The sequence below is a fragment of the Eupeodes corollae genome, chromosome 1 (assembly GCF_945859685.1).
Source record: "Eupeodes corollae chromosome 1, idEupCoro1.1, whole genome shotgun sequence".
NCBI classification, from domain to species: domain Eukaryota; kingdom Metazoa; phylum Arthropoda; class Insecta; order Diptera; family Syrphidae; genus Eupeodes; species Eupeodes corollae.
The window spans coordinates 83403976-83422184 of record NC_079147.1 but is presented as its reverse complement, the minus strand read 5'-3'; the positions used below and the strand labels follow the sequence as shown (position 1 = coordinate 83422184).

The window sequence follows — 18209 nt, the reverse complement described above, 5'->3', positions numbered from 1 at the left end:
AAGTCACAGTTTGGTGCGGTTTATGGGCTGGTGGCATTATTGGACCGTACTTCTTCAAAGACGATGGGAATCGTAACGTAACTGCGAATTGTGAGCGCTACCGTGGGATAATATCAAACTTTTTTTTGCCCAAAGCGCAAGAGCTTGACTTGCATGACATGCGGTTTCAACAAGACGGTGCCACATGCCACACAGCACGCGCAACAATGGACTTATTTTACATTCGGGACCTGTCAATTGGCCACTTAGATTGTGCGATTTAACGCCTTTAGACTATTTTGTATGGGGCTATGTTGAAGCTCATGTCTAATCAGACAATCCCGCATTGGAAGACAAAATTGAAGCATTTATACGTGAGATACTGGCCGAAATGTTGGAAAGAGTATGCCAAAATTGGAATAAGTTGTTGGGTCATTTTAGGCGCAATAAATACACAATTGGTGTATTACCGCCTGTAGGCACATCAGACCATTGTATCGTTTCTGCAAAATTCTCATGTCGAAAAAACACAGTTAAAGAAAAACCTCCTATGAGAACCGTTTGGCAATATGAGAAAGCCAACTGGGACGGTCTCAATGAATTCTTCAGGAACTTTAACTGGTCACTATGCTTCCTCGATAGTGACGTGGATTCCAGCCCAGAAATGGTAACAAATTTAATTCTTTGTGGAATGAGAAACTTTATCTCGAATAGGGTGATATCTATCAAACCCAAAGAGAACTCATGGTTTGATTCGAGCTGTAAAGAGGTTATTAGGTTCAGAGATGTAAGTTTTCGTTGTTATAAAGCCAACCCGACTGAGGAAAACCGGAATAAGTTTAAACAAGCTAGAAAGACCTGTAATGGTCATATTCGACGAACCAAATTTTTGCATGATCAGAAATTAAGGCAAAAAATACTACAATGTCACAAAGGTAGTAAAAATTTCTGGTCATTTATAAAAAACGTACGAAACACCACGTCATCCTCGGTTCCAACGCTCGTCCACAATGACACTCCCTATGTAAGCTCGATTGGTAAAGCCAATTTGCTTGCAGCACATTTTGCTGTTAATTCGACGCTACCGGATAGTGTCATGAGTCCTCCTGTTCTTGAGAGCGTAAATGATTCTATGGGACGAATCATCTTTCGCACTCGTGCCGTCGAAAGAGTACTGAAAGACCTTGACATACACAAATCCGCTGGCCCGGATAGTATTCCCCTTATTGTTCTGAAGAGGTGTTCTTCAACGCTGGCAAAACCACTGCGTAAGCTTTTCCATCTGTCTTATTCTACAGGTCTCTTCCCGAGTTCATGGAAAACTGCATTTGTCCAGCCTGTCCCTAAAAAAGGGAAATCCTCCGCTCCCTCTAACTATTTGCACTTACGTCCCTTTTTTCTAAGGTCATGGAAATGCTGATTAATTTTCAGCTTAAGAAATATCTTGAAGAACGGAAGCTTCTTAATGACCGACAGTATGGCTTTCGTAGCAATAGGTCCACTGGTGATCTCATGGTTCATCTCACCGAACAGTGGAACAAATCTTTACATCGTTTTGAAGAAAGTAAGATTATTGCACTTGATATTTCAAAAGCATTTGGTAGACTTTGGCACCAAGCTCTCTTATCGAAAATTCGTGCTTTTGGTATTGATGATTCTCTTCTTCGTTGGATATTAGAAATACCTTTCTAACCGTTCAATACAAGTTGTATTTGATGGTTTCAAGTCTGAAATTCAGAAAATAAATGCTGGTGTACCCCAGGGCTCCGTTTTGTCTCCAACTCTCTTCCTTATATTCATAAACGATCTTTTGTCTTCCACTTCTAATCCATTAAACTGTTTCGCCGACGACAGTACCCTCAGCTTTTCATATTCGTTCTAGATTCTAATCCTTGTCCTTCAGATGTGGAATTTAAACGGCAGCGTATGGTAAGCTCATTAAATTCTGATCTTGACAGCATTGTCCAATGGGGAATCAAAAACCGTGTAGAATTTAATGCTTCGAAAACTCAATGCTGTCTCCTGTTGTTAAAGCGTAACCCACCCCCGATGCCGCAATCCATGAGCGGCACTTGCATCCAGGAAACTAATCATTTTTCAGTACTCGGTATGAATGTCACAGATCACCTCTTATGGAATGATCACATATTCGATATCGCCAAAAATGCCAGGTGCTTAGGATTTCTCCGAAGATGCAAGAAATTTTTCACTCCTTCTGATCTGGCTATAATCTACAAAGCTTTTATCCGTCCAAAGCTTGAATATAATTCGCATATCTGGGCAGGTGCCCCCAAAACAAGTTTAAATCTCTTGGATAGAATTCAAAAAGGGGCTTTAAAAATGATAGGCGACAGAACTATAATCGAAACATTTACATCGCTAGAACACCGTCGCAATGTTTCATGTCTTTCGTTATTTTATAGATATTTTTACAAACAATGTTCTGTCGAATTAGCCAGTTGCTTTCCACCCCTTAAACAATTCAGTCGTTACACTCGCACTTCTAGGAATGCTCATCAGTTTACCCTTGAGCTCAATTTCGAGCGTACTGTGAAGTACAGAGATTCTTTCTTAAATCGCACATCGAGGATGTGGAATGCTTTGGGCAACTCTGTTTTTCCCTCCCATTTTGATGTTCAGAACTTTAAGACCAATGTGCACCGGTATCTCCTTTTAAATCCTTCTTAACGCTCGCACTGTGTTTAAATATAAACATATAAAGGGTACTAATAACCCCTTTAGTGCTTGTGAATATAAAAAAAAAAAAAATCTTTTAAAAAATTGCCCTTAATATACGGTAGAATATTTGAACGCATTCTTAATGAAAATATGTACTTTTGTTTAAGTTTTATTAAGAGCTTTCACCATATCATCCGACATGACTACTCGCAGAAGACAAAATGCTGTTCTGATTGTCATTAAGTTATTAGCAGCATTGAATTCTTTGGAACAAGAGGTTACCAAATCGGTGGTGACAAAACCGCTGGAATTGCACAGCAACCCATGTCAAACGCACTTGCCGAAGTTTTGACTTCAATCGAAAGAGTCGTGTGCCCGCTGATGATGAGTTTTGAAATGAATGAGGAAGAGAAACAAAAGTCCATACATGTTTGGCAAAAATCATGAATTCCCGGTTTAATTGGGGTGGTAGATGGAACTTATATTCTACGTTTTACTTACACTTTGATAAAAAAAAAACTTTGCTCGCAAACACATTTGATGTAGAGTGATCATTTTCGATTTCGCCTTGTTTTGAATTCTACTTTCGAGTAAAGTAGTTCCTGGTTTATTTGAAAGTTCATAAGAATATAGTTGGCACTATTAGAACTATTTCATTTTCGTTGGTTCGGAAGTAGTCGAATAAATACATAGTACCAATTTTTCGAATTCGAGCAATTTCATTGTAGAATCGAGTTACATAAAGGGGCCTCTGCTCTACCGTGTTTATTAAAAAGATATCGGTTTGAAAAATGTATTCTACTCTTTTTCCGATCGTAATAGAATATTGACGTTTTCATCATCATTATCATTAGATACACTAATTATTTGCTCTGTTTCACCACTAGATAATGTCCCTTAGCACTGGCATTTCTAAAACATGCCAAACCGCATTTTCTTGGACTCATTTTCAATCTCAACTTTTTTAAATAATTTTCTGCAAGCGGGGGCCTACGATCAGTTTGGTTTAGAGCTAAGATCGGTCGAGCCTCGCTTGTAAATGTAATTGTGTCATCAGTATGATGCAAGGATTAAAATTAATAGGAAATGTGGTCTGCAAGAGCAAAGTCTCGCAGCAAAATGTTCAACAAAAATGACACCTGAGTTTACTGGAAATAAAATCCTACAAAAAATTGATGTTGATCAATATGTTAAAAAACTAAAAATGTTGGAAATGAGCCAAAGCCGGAACGTTCAAATGATAAGTTTGTAAATTGACCTTATCTTTAAACAAGAGCAGGGCATGTTGTGTTGGGTTTAATTTTTCAAAACCAAACTGATTACCCCGCATTTTAGACGAAGCTATTTAAAGGGTTGGCTAAAACCCCCTTAAACAATTTACTGATATTATAAAGAAGTAACAAATCTAAAGTTATCAACTATTTTCTCGGTTTTGATCTGTGCTATTGACAAATTCTTTGCGTTGTTATAAGCTGTAAGCATTTTACGTGATTTCCATTATTAATAAGAGGAAAGTTCCTACTTATCAAAGTCAAAATACGACAGCTTCAAAACTGATCAAATTAGCTGGTTTTTCAAAAAGAAAAAAATAGTTGGTCAATACCATTGTCCTTAATCTTCCTTCTCGAAGTAATATTTTTCAATATATGCTTCGGAAATTCAATTCAGAAAAACGTTAAGAAAAATAAAAGCTCACAAATTTCAAATTGACGCCCAATTTAAATATTACAATAAGTGAGCTGTTCATATATTTAGGACTTGAAAATCATTTGAAATACAATTACTTTTTAGCATTTAAATTGTAATATGTAAGTATATACCCCTACTTATCGAAGCAATAAATTTCCTTTGGCAATACAGAAAAGAAAATGTAGAAATATTTAAAGTTATTCATTTGGGATTTTAAAAATAAAACACGAAAAAAAAGAAAGAATCTATTGAAGTCTCTGGAACGCCATTTATCTTCTTCCACTGATGTTTTCAAATATATATATAAGTACATATTCCCTTAAGCAATTTAATACAACGCCACTCATTTTTGCAACAACAACAACAAAAAATATTAAAGAACAAAAGTATATAGGGAAAGGTATCTTAACAATAATAATAACAATAATAATCAAGAAATCAACATGATCTTCGCGTTTCATCTTCTCTCAAAATCACCCTCTAAGGAGTTAAGCTTTAACAAAAATTGTATATGTATAGGCGCAGGAAGAGCGGTTAGGGTAGGTAAGACTATGTGGCGTTTGGGTTGGGTATGGTGTGAAAAGTGAAACCGTGAGTAAACTGAATTATTTACTGCTACCTCTAAGGAAATTACAGGATTTAAATTAGCTTTCCTCTCGAACAAAAGACGCGAGGACCGAATTTTCTTCTTTTTTTCTAAAATAACAAAAAAAATATACATAAGATCCCATAAATTCAATGATTCTTTTGGGTATATATGTATGGGTTATTTTGTCTGCTCTGACAAGCATTCCCCTGGGACTTGTTGGTGGGTGGAGGTTCGTTTTGATCAAAATACCTTGCCACGGAGAAAAGAATATGACTGCCTTAAACGTCAGTTCTTACGTTTCTGTATTACGTGGGAGTCCAAAAGATTTCATATCAAATGTTTTGAGAATTTCGTATTCATAAGTTTATTGCACAACGAAAGGTTTTTCTTTTTTTTGCAAAATTAACATTTTTTCTCTTCATAATATGAATAGCATCCTAAACTTTGGTGTCCTGTTCCTGTGATCCTGTACACATAACCAGATGCTATATCGATTTGTTAAATTTCAGTTCACGTCTTTTTGGGAAAGGACAGCAAAAACCAAAAAAAAAAGAACGTCCTTTTCCATCGTATTTTGTGTCTGACCTTCTGTCTTTGTTCGGTCATGTCCTTAAATGCACCTGATTTTTCATATCCCTACTTTACTCAGGTACAAATACATAAATTGATATAAAAGTATATATATACGGAAAATGTCGGAATAGAACTTTTCTGTCTGAGAAGTTTTTTAAAAAAAAAAAAAATAAATAAAATAATAAGGCACTTTGGTCATGTAGGTCTGCACAGATTGGGCTCTTAATAAGGTACCTGGACATAGACAAGGCGAAACCTATGAGATTGAAAGATAAAATAGTGTTCTTATTGGAGTAGGTATATACGATGAATGAATGTATTGTATAGTATAAGGAATAGATAATAATCTAATATGAGCATAAATAAATTTAATTTAAGTTTCATTTTGTGACCTTAACGTTTAGGTTTTTATGGAACTGTCACGCTTTAAGAATGATGGAGATGGGTTTTCAGCCTGTGGCCTGTAAAGAATACAATCTTTTGGGAATGAATCCCCAAAATTAATTCATTAATTCATTTTTCAATTCCGTTTGCATTCTTCGGCATTAATTTTGGGCCTTTGCAGCTTTTTATGAGTAATCAATTAATATGTGACTAAGCTTGTTCTAATATCCCTTTTCTTTTCAAAAATTCTTTTTCTTACCTTATTGGAAGTTTTCCTTCACTTTTTCTTTCATAAACCTTCGACGTAACAATATCACGAGCAAAACCGAAGTCTGCAACTTTGCAAGTATTATCATCGGTTATGAGAATATTTCTTGCTGCCAAATCTCGATGGATTATCTGAAAACAAAGAATAAAAATGTTAGGAATGATTTTTCAAATGTATGTATAAAGTTACAAATATGTTCAACATGGATAAAGGCTTTGTTTAATACTCTTAAGTCTGAAATTTCCAAATTAATTGAAATAAATAATGATACAAAACGTAGAAGCAATTCCTTTAATTGATTAATTTAAGACTCAACTCCAATTTTATGTCTTAATTCAAAATATGCTAACGTCTAAAATGCATATATATTTCAAGAATACAATCTGTTGAAATTTTCTATCGGAACAAATAATTCTAGCCAATAATTGAAGTCTATTCACATTGTTTTAGAACCTAAAAACAAATTAATTTAAAGAACAGTATTTCAAAAATTGTGTAAGCTAAACTATGCTTTACCAAGCTTTATCAAGACACAAACAAAACTTCCTCAAGTAAAAACTCGTATAAATTACAAAATCTAAGTCCCTCGTTCATGTGGCTTCAATTTTGTAGGCATCGAGAACAACCTAGTAGTTTCTCGAACCGATTACAGATATTTTAATAGGCGCTCATAAGCGAAGCGGGATGATTATTGGTTGTGAACTGCGATAAAGTAAAGACTGTGTTTGAAAAGTAGTAATTGAAAGTGTTGAATAAATATGTTTGGAGCGATTTAGGCCGAACTAAGCAAATGTGGTTTAAGTGGGACAGGAGTAAGAACCAAACTCGTTAAATGGTTGCAGGAATATCTGGAGCAGCAAAATGAAGACACGTTTTCTTTCGAAGCACAAGTGGAAGAGGTAAATGCAAATGTTGCCTTATCTAACACGGTGTCAGTTCTTTTAGCCAAATTTGAAGAAAATAAAAACTATGTCCTGAAACAACTAGAACCCCAAAGAAGCGACCAAAAGCTAGAACAGCAGAATATTCTAGAGCGATTGGACGAACAGAAAAACCTTTTAGAAGGCAGACTCGTGGATTTCGAAGAGAAAATCAAAACTGTCGAAGAGCGCGTCGAAGAACAAAATGCACGTTTCGAGAAAATGAAAAAAACAAATAGAAACCCTAACAAATGAACTAGAAAAAAGTGCGAAAGATGAAAGCTCGAGAACCTTCTGGTGAGTGCCCAAGGAAGAGACAAGTAAATCATCCAAGCTTTGATGGTTAGATTTCGTGATCACGAAAAATACATTGCTGTTACGCTTGATTTAAGCGGATTTACTGCTGAACTGCTACAAACCACCCCAGCAGAAAAGAGTGTTGACTTCACACTTCTGGCAAACGCAATCAAAGAGCGGTTTGGGAATATCCACATGACAGAAGTCTTCCCAGTTCAGCTATACAATAGGACACAGAAAAGAGGTGAAACTCTGCAGCAGCTTCAGGCAAATATCGAGCGATTGGTTCACTTAGCGTGTCCAACAGCTGGTAACGAAATAATAAACCAAATTGCTGTTGAAGCCTTTGTGAGAGCTGTGGAAGCTGCAGAACAAGATTCCCAAAACATGCATCGCGTAAGATAATTAGAAGGCCAGGAATGCACTTGTCAGAAGGCTACTGTGCAAAGGAGTCAGCGAGGCGGGCTAGCACGAAGCTGGAACTGCAATAAGACTGGGCATCTACAGCAACACTGCAGATTCCCGCGAAGAGGTCAATAACGTTGATTCCGAAGTTGTTTCCCACCCGGTAGATCAAATAAGAACCAACTTTAAGGGGCAGAAGCTGGTTTCTGGTTTATTTAAAGGTTTTTCTGCAGTTGAAAAGCGAATAAGACCAAAATTAATCGCATGAGAGTGTCAATGTTTAATAGATCGAAATGGCCCAGAAATGAGTAATGATCACTTTAATTATTTTTTTCGATTTAAAAGAAAAAAAAGAGGCTGGGATGCGACCCACACTGATAACTTCCCATCCCGTCTGTCGATTTCTCTTGCTTAAAAGTTTGTCTTTATGTACTCGTATCAATTTTTACCAAATTTGCGTACTATTTTTTGTAGATTTTATTTTTTATGAAAAAACGGACTGTTGGATTTTTATATAAAAATTACTGAATATCGAAAACAATATTTTCTGTGAAATAAAATAAATTTCAAGCCAATATTTTTAAGTTTTGAAAAGCTATTTGAGTCGAAAGTAAATTTTTACGAAGTTTTAGTATTGTTTTTTTTTTAGTTTTATTTTTTGTAACAAAAACTGTCAATTCGATTTTTTTTAAATTTTACCAACAATATTTCTTATGAGATAAAATTACTTTAAAGCCAATACTTAAAATTTTTAAAGCGATATTTGAGTCAAAAATCAATTTTTACCAACTTTTATAAATTTTTTTTAGGTTTTTATTTTTTGTAAAAAAAAATGTCAATTCGATTTTTTTCAAACTTTAATTGAATGTTGACAGCAAGATTTTTTAAAAGATAAAAGTAAATTAAAGCCAATATCTCAAAGTTTTGAAAAGATATTTGAGTTGAAAATCAATTTTTACCAACTTTTATACATTTTTTTTTTAGGTTTTTATTTTTTGTAAAAAAACTGTCAATTTGATTTTTTTCAAACTTTAATTGTATGTTAACAACAAGATTTTTTGAAAGATAAAAGTCAATGAAAGCCAATATCTCAAAGTTTTGAAAAGATATTTGAGTCGAAAATCAATTTTTACCAACTTTTATAATTTTTTTTTTTAGGTTTTTATTTTTTGTAAAAAAAACTGTCAATTCGATTTTTTTCAAACTTTAACTTAATGTTGACAACAAGATTTTCTGAAAGATAAAAGTAAATAAAAGCCAATATCTCTAAGTTTTGAAAAGATATTTGAGTCGAAAAACAATTTTTACCAACTTTTATACATTTTTTTTTTAGGTTTTTATTTTTTGTAAAAAAACTGTCAATTCGATTTTTTCAAACTTTAACTGAATGTGACAACAAGATTTTTTGAAAGATAAAAGTAAATTAAAGCCATTATCTCAAAGTTTTGAAAAGATATTCGAGTCGAAAATCAATTTTTACCCACTTTTATAAATTTTTTTTTAGGTTTTTATTTTTTGTAAAAAAAACTGTCAATTCGATTTTTCTCAAAATTTTTCAGAATGTTGAAAACAATATTTCTTATAAGATAAAATAAGTTTGAAGCCTAAATTTAATGTTTTTGAAAAGATATTTGAATCGATATTCAATTTTTACGAACTTTGAGTAATGTTTTTTTTAGATTTTTATTTTTTATAAAAAAAAATGTCAATTAGATTTTTCTCAAAATTTAATCAGATGTCAAAAACATTATTTTTCGTTGCACAAAATTGTTTTAGAGATAAAATCATATTTCAGTCGTAAAATTTTTGTGACAATTTTTTTTTTTTCAGTTTTATTGGTTTAAAAAAAAAACCGTTATATTGATTTTTTTCAAAAAATATACTTGTTTGGTATCACGTTACAATCTATTATATAAAATTTAATTCAAGTCTCTAGCGTTTTTGGTTCGTAAGATATTTAGGGTTAACCAAAATTTTCACCTTTTTTTCAAACTGCTATGGTAGAAAAACCACCCACGCAATTTTCTTAAGAGCCCTTTCTGCATCTTTCTGCCTTATTATCTGTATAACAAAATTTATTTGAAGTCGATATCTCTTCTGGTTCTTGAGCTATGGACGACGAAAAAAACGTCGCGGACGTACGGACGTACGGACGTACAAACGTACGTACACACGCACGCACAGACATCTTTCTAAAAATCTTTTATTTCGACTCTAGGGACCTTGAAACGTCGATAAATGTCAAAATTTTCAATTTGACAAATCGGACCCATTACAATAACTTCCTATGGGAAGTTAAAAAAGGCTGGAATGTGGACCAGGCTGATAACTTCCCACCCCGTCTGTCGATTTATAGTGCTTAAACTTTAAAAAAATATTTAAAACAATATTTTGTGTGATTTCCTTTCACTTGCGTCAAAAAATATTTATTGTTTTTTGTTGTTTTTGGAGGTTTTAATGGATAGACTTTTAAGTCCGACCTATGTTTTATGTTAATGAACAACAAGCTCGAGCTAGAAACAAAAAGATTTCGTCTAGTAAAGCTTGATTAATGTTGCTTAAGCTTCCTTTGCCAGCTTAAACTCCAAATCGTGTGTTTAATATCCCATTAAGCAAGCATGTGTCCAAAAAATTACAATCGAAAAGGCATAGACGGAGCTATCCATTTTACACATATTGCTTTCTCTAAACTTTTAAGAATTCCCGATGAATTCACGAGTATGCTTCCGACACTCGTCATTTGTCACTTTGTGGTTCATAATTTGACTAAATACTAAAATCACTTATTATCTGAAGATCTTCATGCCACCTTACTATCAGATAGTAAAGGTAATAATTCAAGCGAAATCAACCTCCGGAGACGAAAGATATTCGATAGCAAAAATGAAAGATTTCTGATGTGTAAAGGTATTCAAATCTAAAGGTGCAAAAATCCAACAAACTTTAAGATGGAATTGTTAAGCTTGAACTACTTGTATAGTTTATATTTGTCCAAAAAGTTTTTTGTTACTCACAAGGCTACTTCCCATTGGAAGTTATTGTAATGTGTACGATATGTCAAATTGAAAACTTTAATATTTCTCGAAGGTTTAAGGTCCCTAGAGTCGAAATAAAAGATTTTTTAAAAGATGGCTGTGCGTAAGTGTGAACGTCCGAAAAAAATCAATCAACGGTTTTTTTATAAATTAAAAAAACTGAAAAAAATGTGGCACCTCGACAATCTTACGTATACAAAACGATTTTATTTCCAAAATAATTTTATGCAACGAAAAATAATGTTTTTAACATGTGGTAAAATTTTGAGAAAATCGAATTGACAGTATTTTTTTACAAAAAATAAAAACCAAACCAAAAACAATACTAAGACTTGGTAAAAATTCTTTCGACCCAAATAGCTTTTCAAAAATTTAAAATATTGTCTTTAATTTTTTCTTTCAGAGAAAATATTGTTTTCGATATTCAGTGTTTTTTGTTTTATAAAAATTCACAGTCCGTTTTTTCTACAATCTACAAGAAATAGTATGCAAATTTGGTAAAAATTGATGATCGGTTCTTGATATCTATCAAATTAATTAATTCATCCAATTTGTAAAAAATTAAGAAATGCTACTAAAATTGCTAAAAATTTGTTTTTGACTAAAAATCTATTTAACAAAACTAGATTTTCAAACTTTACTATTTCCTTGTATGAAAAATATTGTAGGTAATTTTTAAGGATAATTCAACTGACAACTTTTCGAACCCAAGACGTAAACCTACAAACTTTTAGGCTAGACAAATCGATCGACGGGATGGGAAGTTATCAGTGTATGTCGCATCCCAGCCTCGTTCTTAAATTTGAATAAGGTGCTTTTTGGCGACTATTTTTTTGTCAGCATTGAAGATGTCAGTAGAAAATTGGTTTGAAATGTCAAACAAATAACAACTAATTGAAAAGTTGCCCGAAATATCATTTTTTTCGCAAAGTGAAAGCTTTTACTTTAAATTAAGAGCCCTTTTCTGCCATAAGGCGTTTAAGCTTACGATTCTGTCTAAATTTTTGTTCAAAAAAGGGTGGAAACTCCATACTACTCAACTTCAAGTACTAATATTTTAAAAATATAGAAATCAAAGTGGTATAGCGCTAAAGACATTTTTTATTGAAAATTGAATTAGAAAATTAAGATACAAGAATTAAAACATTAATTTTAAAAACAACACCTATGTTGTTCATTCTGATCTTTTGCAAAATGTTGTAAGATCTTATTTTATTTAGAGATATAACAGTTTCTTTCCTTAGATCTTCAGCTCTTAACTCGTTTAAAAAATCTTGCGCAGAATTTGAAAATTTAAATCCATTTTACTAGGCTAAAAAGTTAGCTTCTTTAACTCTTAACAATTTACTAAATCCATCCTTAAAGCGTAGTTTCTTTTTTATTTTCACAACCTGTCACTTTTTAGACATGTTCTGATGCTCGTTTCTTAATAAAAGCCAATTAGCAACTCACTAGTTAGCAAAGGGTAAAAATGTTGGACTGCCTTAGTAAATGGCTATGTTTATCAAATTGCTTACTAGTAAATTGTTAAACCATTACTAATAGGTTCTTAAAAATTTTGCTCGAATATCTTTAAAAATTATAATTTTAAGCCTTTTTAATTTCATAATTTTTAACCCTTTTCCACTTAAATTCCAGCTATTATTTTAAATCCTATTAAATCTTACTATTTCCACCTACTTAATTATGCACCTGCATTCAAAACATTTCAAAGAACAAGTTTTATCAGGCTCTGGGATATTCGCAGAATACTCCTACTCCTACATGTAATATTATCTCCTTAAAGTTTTATAACACAAAATCTGTAAAGTAAGAAATAGATACTAATATACCTTCAAGCTTTTCGTAAAAAACCTTTTTTAAAAAAATTATTTTTTTCTTCATTTATCACAACATCTGTGCCATGTGCAATGAAAAATAAATAAATTCAAAAAATAAAATGTATTAAAATAAATAAATCCAGTCCCACACACAACATATACTATTATCCTGCAATAACAGTCCTGCCAATCCTTCGCTCCTTGTTGTTGGTTACTATATTTTATATAAAAAGAGAAATAGAGAAAGAATATTACATTCACAATGTCAGAGACAGAGATGGCAAGAGTATTCATTTTCAATTTTCAGGATCTTTCCCTGTTATGCACAGTTTCACCTAAATCCGCAACAATCCCCCCGAGACAGACGAAATGAAATTTATCATTTTTAAATCTGTTTGATATAATTCTCACATAGTCCACCATCACCAGGTGCTACAGTGGTACTACCCAACCTAGGTATGTTGGTAGATGGTAGATGCCATGGTTCATAGTGGCACGCGGTGGCGGTGACGGTAACGGTGGAGGTGGATATAGGAAAGCATCAAGGACGCGACGACGACGACTACGACGACAAGCATCCTGTTTTCTATACACTTGCAGATACAACCATCAGCGAGTGACTGGGAGAAGAAACCCTTGGATATAATATTATATCAGGTACCTACTCCAGGTGTGGGTTAATGTACTTAAAGTTAATCCAATTTACTCGAAACGAGAAGAGAAATCATCGTTAGTCCCCGACTGACTGCATTTTGTTTATCCTTTTGCGGCAAATTGATTCAACAGGTGAACGCAGAACATACCAAGCCCTACCGCACCATCTCACCTCATCTAACCTCTGAACCCTCAACGCTTCACTCCCCACGTTAACTGATGGCAAAAGGATTTTGTATACTCTGACTCTCTCTCAACAAACTAGGTGTTCCACTGTACTACTACACTACACTGTTCAAACATTAGCTCTTTGGGCTTGGCTTGCCTCCTGGAGTTATCGCTTTGTGCGTCTGGCATTCTATGGCGCTGGATGCTAAAGGTACCATAGAGAGGTATGTACATAGAATGGAGATACAGTTAGAGCAAGAGCAGAGATGGAAAGTGAGCTCTTGTTGAAAATAAAACTTTCAAATACATTTCACAAACCATTACGGATTGCACCCTTGAGATTATACTATAAAGTATATACTCTGCTCTTCTCACTGCACTTTCAAATAACGGAATATCCATACTAGAGCTCGAGTTCTCGAATAAGGCCAAGAGACTACCAGAGCCACGTAGAGTATAGTGATATAGTCTACTCTTTTGCAAAAGTCATAGGTACCAACTATACGACTAGGTACTCACTACTCGTATCTCCGGGCCAAACGTGTGTTTTGTTCCTCTTGAAAAACATAAAGCCTTCTTTTTTAACCCCAAAAAAAGTAAAAAATAAAAATAAAACAAAGTCTGCGCTTTCCTTTTGTGCAGGATACGACCGCCCGTCGACGCTGGCATCACCGCCGACACCGCTCCACACCGTGAACTCGATTTTTGTTTGAATTCACAGGGTGTAGGATATTTTGTGTGTCATTTTTGAATCTTTTTCATTTTTGATTCTTTTTGTGGCTTTTGTTCGATTTTTCAAAGGCTTACTTGAGTTAGAAAGTTTTGAAGGTTGTTATTTATATCTCTTAGGATGGAATATTTTGAAAATGGGATTCGTCCTTGATGTAGTTTTCTTTATGATTTACAAATTTGATCTTGATACACTTTTTATGAGATGAATAAAATCAATTTATTGACAAAACACTTAACACCCTATATAAGTTCACATAGGACTCGTGCCCCAGACTTTCGATACCTATACGAAAAATTGTGGTAACTGGCAGAATTGAACATCCAAATCGGAAATTCCTGAAAAGTTATCTTCTTTTTCTCGACTCGATTGTAGTAAAGTGGCACAAACTATAGCGTACCCTAGTTCCAAAAATTTCGTACTTGAATTCCTCTTTATCCTAGACGAAAATATATCAGGAAACCAACAACAACAACAAAAAAGGAGTGCACTCATTTCGTTATCTCCTTTTTTTGGAGTTCATATTTTGCGTGACTCGTGCTGGATTTATAAGTTTTCGTTTTATTTTTGCTATCTTCAGTTTTATATCGTTTTCGAAGCCTGATGATGCTTCCTGAGAGAAGTGAAGCTCATAGCTAGACTATAAAAGAAACTATAACTATAGAATTTAAACACACCAGCGATATACTCAAGACTTGTGTGATAGGAGCTAAAGGAGTATAGTCAGATTGTTAAGGTATACTTTAGTATAATAATACTCTACTTACCCCACGGGATGTTAGGTAATCCATACCCTTGGCAACCTGATACATGAATGATGTTAAATCGCCCGACGTCAGGATATTCGATTTTCCGTGTGTGTTGCCATAATGTCTGCAATAAAGGCAAAATGGTCATGAGAGTATTAAAACGGCACATGCTGAAAGTTTGTATTTTGTTTTCAAAAAAAAGCATACAAAATAAAACAACGAAAACGAGGGAAGAAAAAGTAGGTATTTAGGTAGTTTGGTCTGGGAAAAGATATAAGGAAGGATGATTGGGGTTATATTGTGTCTATGTCTAAGTCGTGCCACGCGATTGAAACCTACATATACATATGAAGAAGAAGGTGAGCATTTATTTGAATAAGGCAATACCCGTAGTATTTTGTTGATACCGCGGTTGTCTCCAGAAAAGGATGACATCGATTCAATATGAAGCAAGAGAGAGTGTATGTTGACGTAGACGTCGCGACATCGTTTGTGATGAGCTTGAAGATACTAGTAGTTTTACTGTTTCGATGTTTGAAATGCAAATAAAATTTAATATGACTACTTGCTTGATGTGTAATAATACTGAAAGTATGGTAATAACTACAGAAGAGAAACTAGAACAGAGAAGAGTTTGATAAGGAGTTTTTTTTGAGCTTCTTTAAAATAGTTTAAGTTTAGTTTTTTTCTGTATAGAATTATCTTGCAATGCATTTTTATTAAAAAAGTTACAAGCTTCTTATATTCCTCTTTAAATACAGGAAAAACTAATTTTTGTTTCATTAAATTTCATTCAGTTATTTCTGTTCCATGTACAAATATTCGTTCCAAGAACTTTATTTTAAACTGCTGAAGAACTGTGCTTATAAAATTTTTAGGAACGCAAAAAAAATTGAAACGGTCGATATAGTCTAATGTTTGAAGATTATTTCATGGGAATGTTGACTGTGGATGCATCTTAAATAGTCCATCCACTTAGCGCTATTTATACTTTATTCGCACGAATAAATGCTTCAATATTGGTTTCCAGAGTCTCAATTAAAATAGGCTTGGCGCTTCAGAGCCTTAACATAGCACCACACAAAATTGTTTGGAGGCTTTAAATCGCACGATTAGGGCGGCCAATTGACCAGCCCCAACGTGAATCAAAATGCTCACTGAATTCGCTCATCAATTTTTACACGCGGTAGCGTCATATGGCAAAGTGAGTGAGCTCTTACTTTCTTACTTAAGGTGACCTAAACCTCAATCAACATGCGTCTCCAGCAAGCTTGGCCTTTAGTTAGCTGTCTTCAGTTTCGCACACCAAGTTGGTTGAGGTCCTCTCCAACCTGCATGCGCTACCTGAGCTGCGGTTTTCCTCTACCGCACCGCCTTTCGGGATTGGCCATATTAGCTTTTGGAGTTTTATTCTTTTAACGAGTGGTTTTGCCGTACAGTTCGTCGTTGTATCTTCTCCTACACTTTCCATCTCTGCAAAAATCACCCAAAGAGTCTTTCTCTCCAAGCATCCTAAAATGCTCTCATATCTTTCTTTGATAAGGTCCAGGCCTTCGCATCATAAATGAGAACCGGGATGAAGAGTATCTTATAGATGGTGATTTTAGTTGATCGAGAAAGGACTTTTTTAGTCCTCAATTGCCTTCTAAATCCAAAGAAGCAGCGATGTCCAAGAGTTATTCTTCGTTTGATTTCAGCGCTGGTGTCGTTGTCCGAATTTATAGCAGTGCCTCAAAGTTTCCATGGTGAAATTTTGTCCAAGACGTCGTTTGCCCTCATTGACCACTAAACCCATTTTTTACGCTTCCGTTGCAATGCTTAAAAGCGCTAAACTTACATCATATTTTGATCTTTTAATAATGCAAGATCATCTTTTGAAAATTGTGCCTCTAGTATTGACGGTTGCGTTTTGCACAATTCTTTCCAGAACGATGTTGAAGAAGTCGCATTACAAATTGACAAAGCAAAGCCTTATGTTAAACCTTTTTTTTTTCAAAGCGCATTCACCAAAAATTGACATTGTGGTAGGCCGTTTGGCTTCTATTCTAGCACCAGCTGTATACGTTGAACGTTCACAGCTAAAGTCTTTTGTAAAATTGTCCACTTAGAGGAGTGACAGAGGCCCAATAGCTGCGAATGGCACGAATCGATAATTCACGGGCATCACTAATACTAGCTGATACAGTTGAGATATTGTTCTCAGTTCATATTATTTGAAAGCGTGTTAATGAAAAATGAAATTTATTCACAATGCTCTAAATATTCTTCGCTCAACAGTCCGTTGAGAACTCTCAACCATTCCCCTGTGCGAGTAAATCTGTTAGGAACGGAGGTCCTCTCTACAGAATCCGAAAAGCTAATTTGAGAAAACACCTTTAATGTAAATAGCTAGGGACCGAGCTAGATGGAGAAGTTTGTTGGGTAAGGCCCTAGTTCACATAGGACTGTATCGCCACCTTAAGTAAGCAAGTAAGTATTCCGAGTATACGAGGTGTGATGTAAAAAGACTTTTTATTATTTTTTTTTTTAATTTCAGTTATAAGGTTATCCCCTTCAAAATAATCCCCTCTCCAAAACAATGCACGTGTGGCAGCTCTTTTTCCAGGCGTCAAAACACTTCCGAAATTAACTGTTGGGTATTGCCTTGAGCTTCTTCAGCCATGTAGCCTTAATTTTCTCAATCGTGCAAATTGTCGTCCTTTCATGGGCCTTTTTAATTTAGGGAAGAGGAAAGAGTAACAGGGGGCCAAGTGTGAGGCATGATGGAAATACTGATTTTTGCCAAAAAACTACTCCCTAATAACGACTTCTGTGCAGGTGCATTATCATTGTGCAATATCATTGAATGTTCTTTTCACATTTCCAGCCGTTTTTTGCTTATTGATTTATGCAAATGCATAAACTTCAAAGTAATATACTTCTTGTTTACTGTACGCCTTTGTAGTATTAAATCTCCATGCACATTGGCATGGTAATCAAAGAAAAGCGAGAGCGAAACCTTCACATTTGAACGAACATGGCGTGCTTTTTTCGGTCCTGGCTCTCCTGGATGCTTCCATTGGGATGATTGGTCTTTAGTTTCGACGTCATAACCATATACTCATGATTCGTCAGCAGTTATAACCCTTTTGAGCAGATCAGGATCATCATTTACGCCGTTCAACATGTCTTCGGTAATGTTCTTGCGGTGCTGCTCCTGATCAAAACTAAGTAATTTTGAAAAAATCGGAGAGTACGCAAACACAAGTCCAATTTTTATGCCTCTTGCAT

The 18209-nt window shown here is 34.5% G+C and overlaps 1 protein-coding gene across 1 annotated transcript in view; it reads right to left on the bottom strand.

The window, feature by feature from the left end:
- The window catches only part of LOC129940811 (tyrosine kinase receptor Cad96Ca), a 310897-nt gene that overhangs the window by 15821 nt on the left and 276867 nt on the right, over positions 1-18209 (bottom strand). The window contains exons 11-12 of the mRNA XM_056049311.1: positions 14958-15063; positions 6153-6292 (exon numbers count right to left, since the gene is read on the bottom strand). Coding sequence (XP_055905286.1) covers positions 6153-6292; positions 14958-15063 — 246 coding nt within the window. The remainder of the gene's footprint in view (positions 1-6152; positions 6293-14957; positions 15064-18209) is intronic.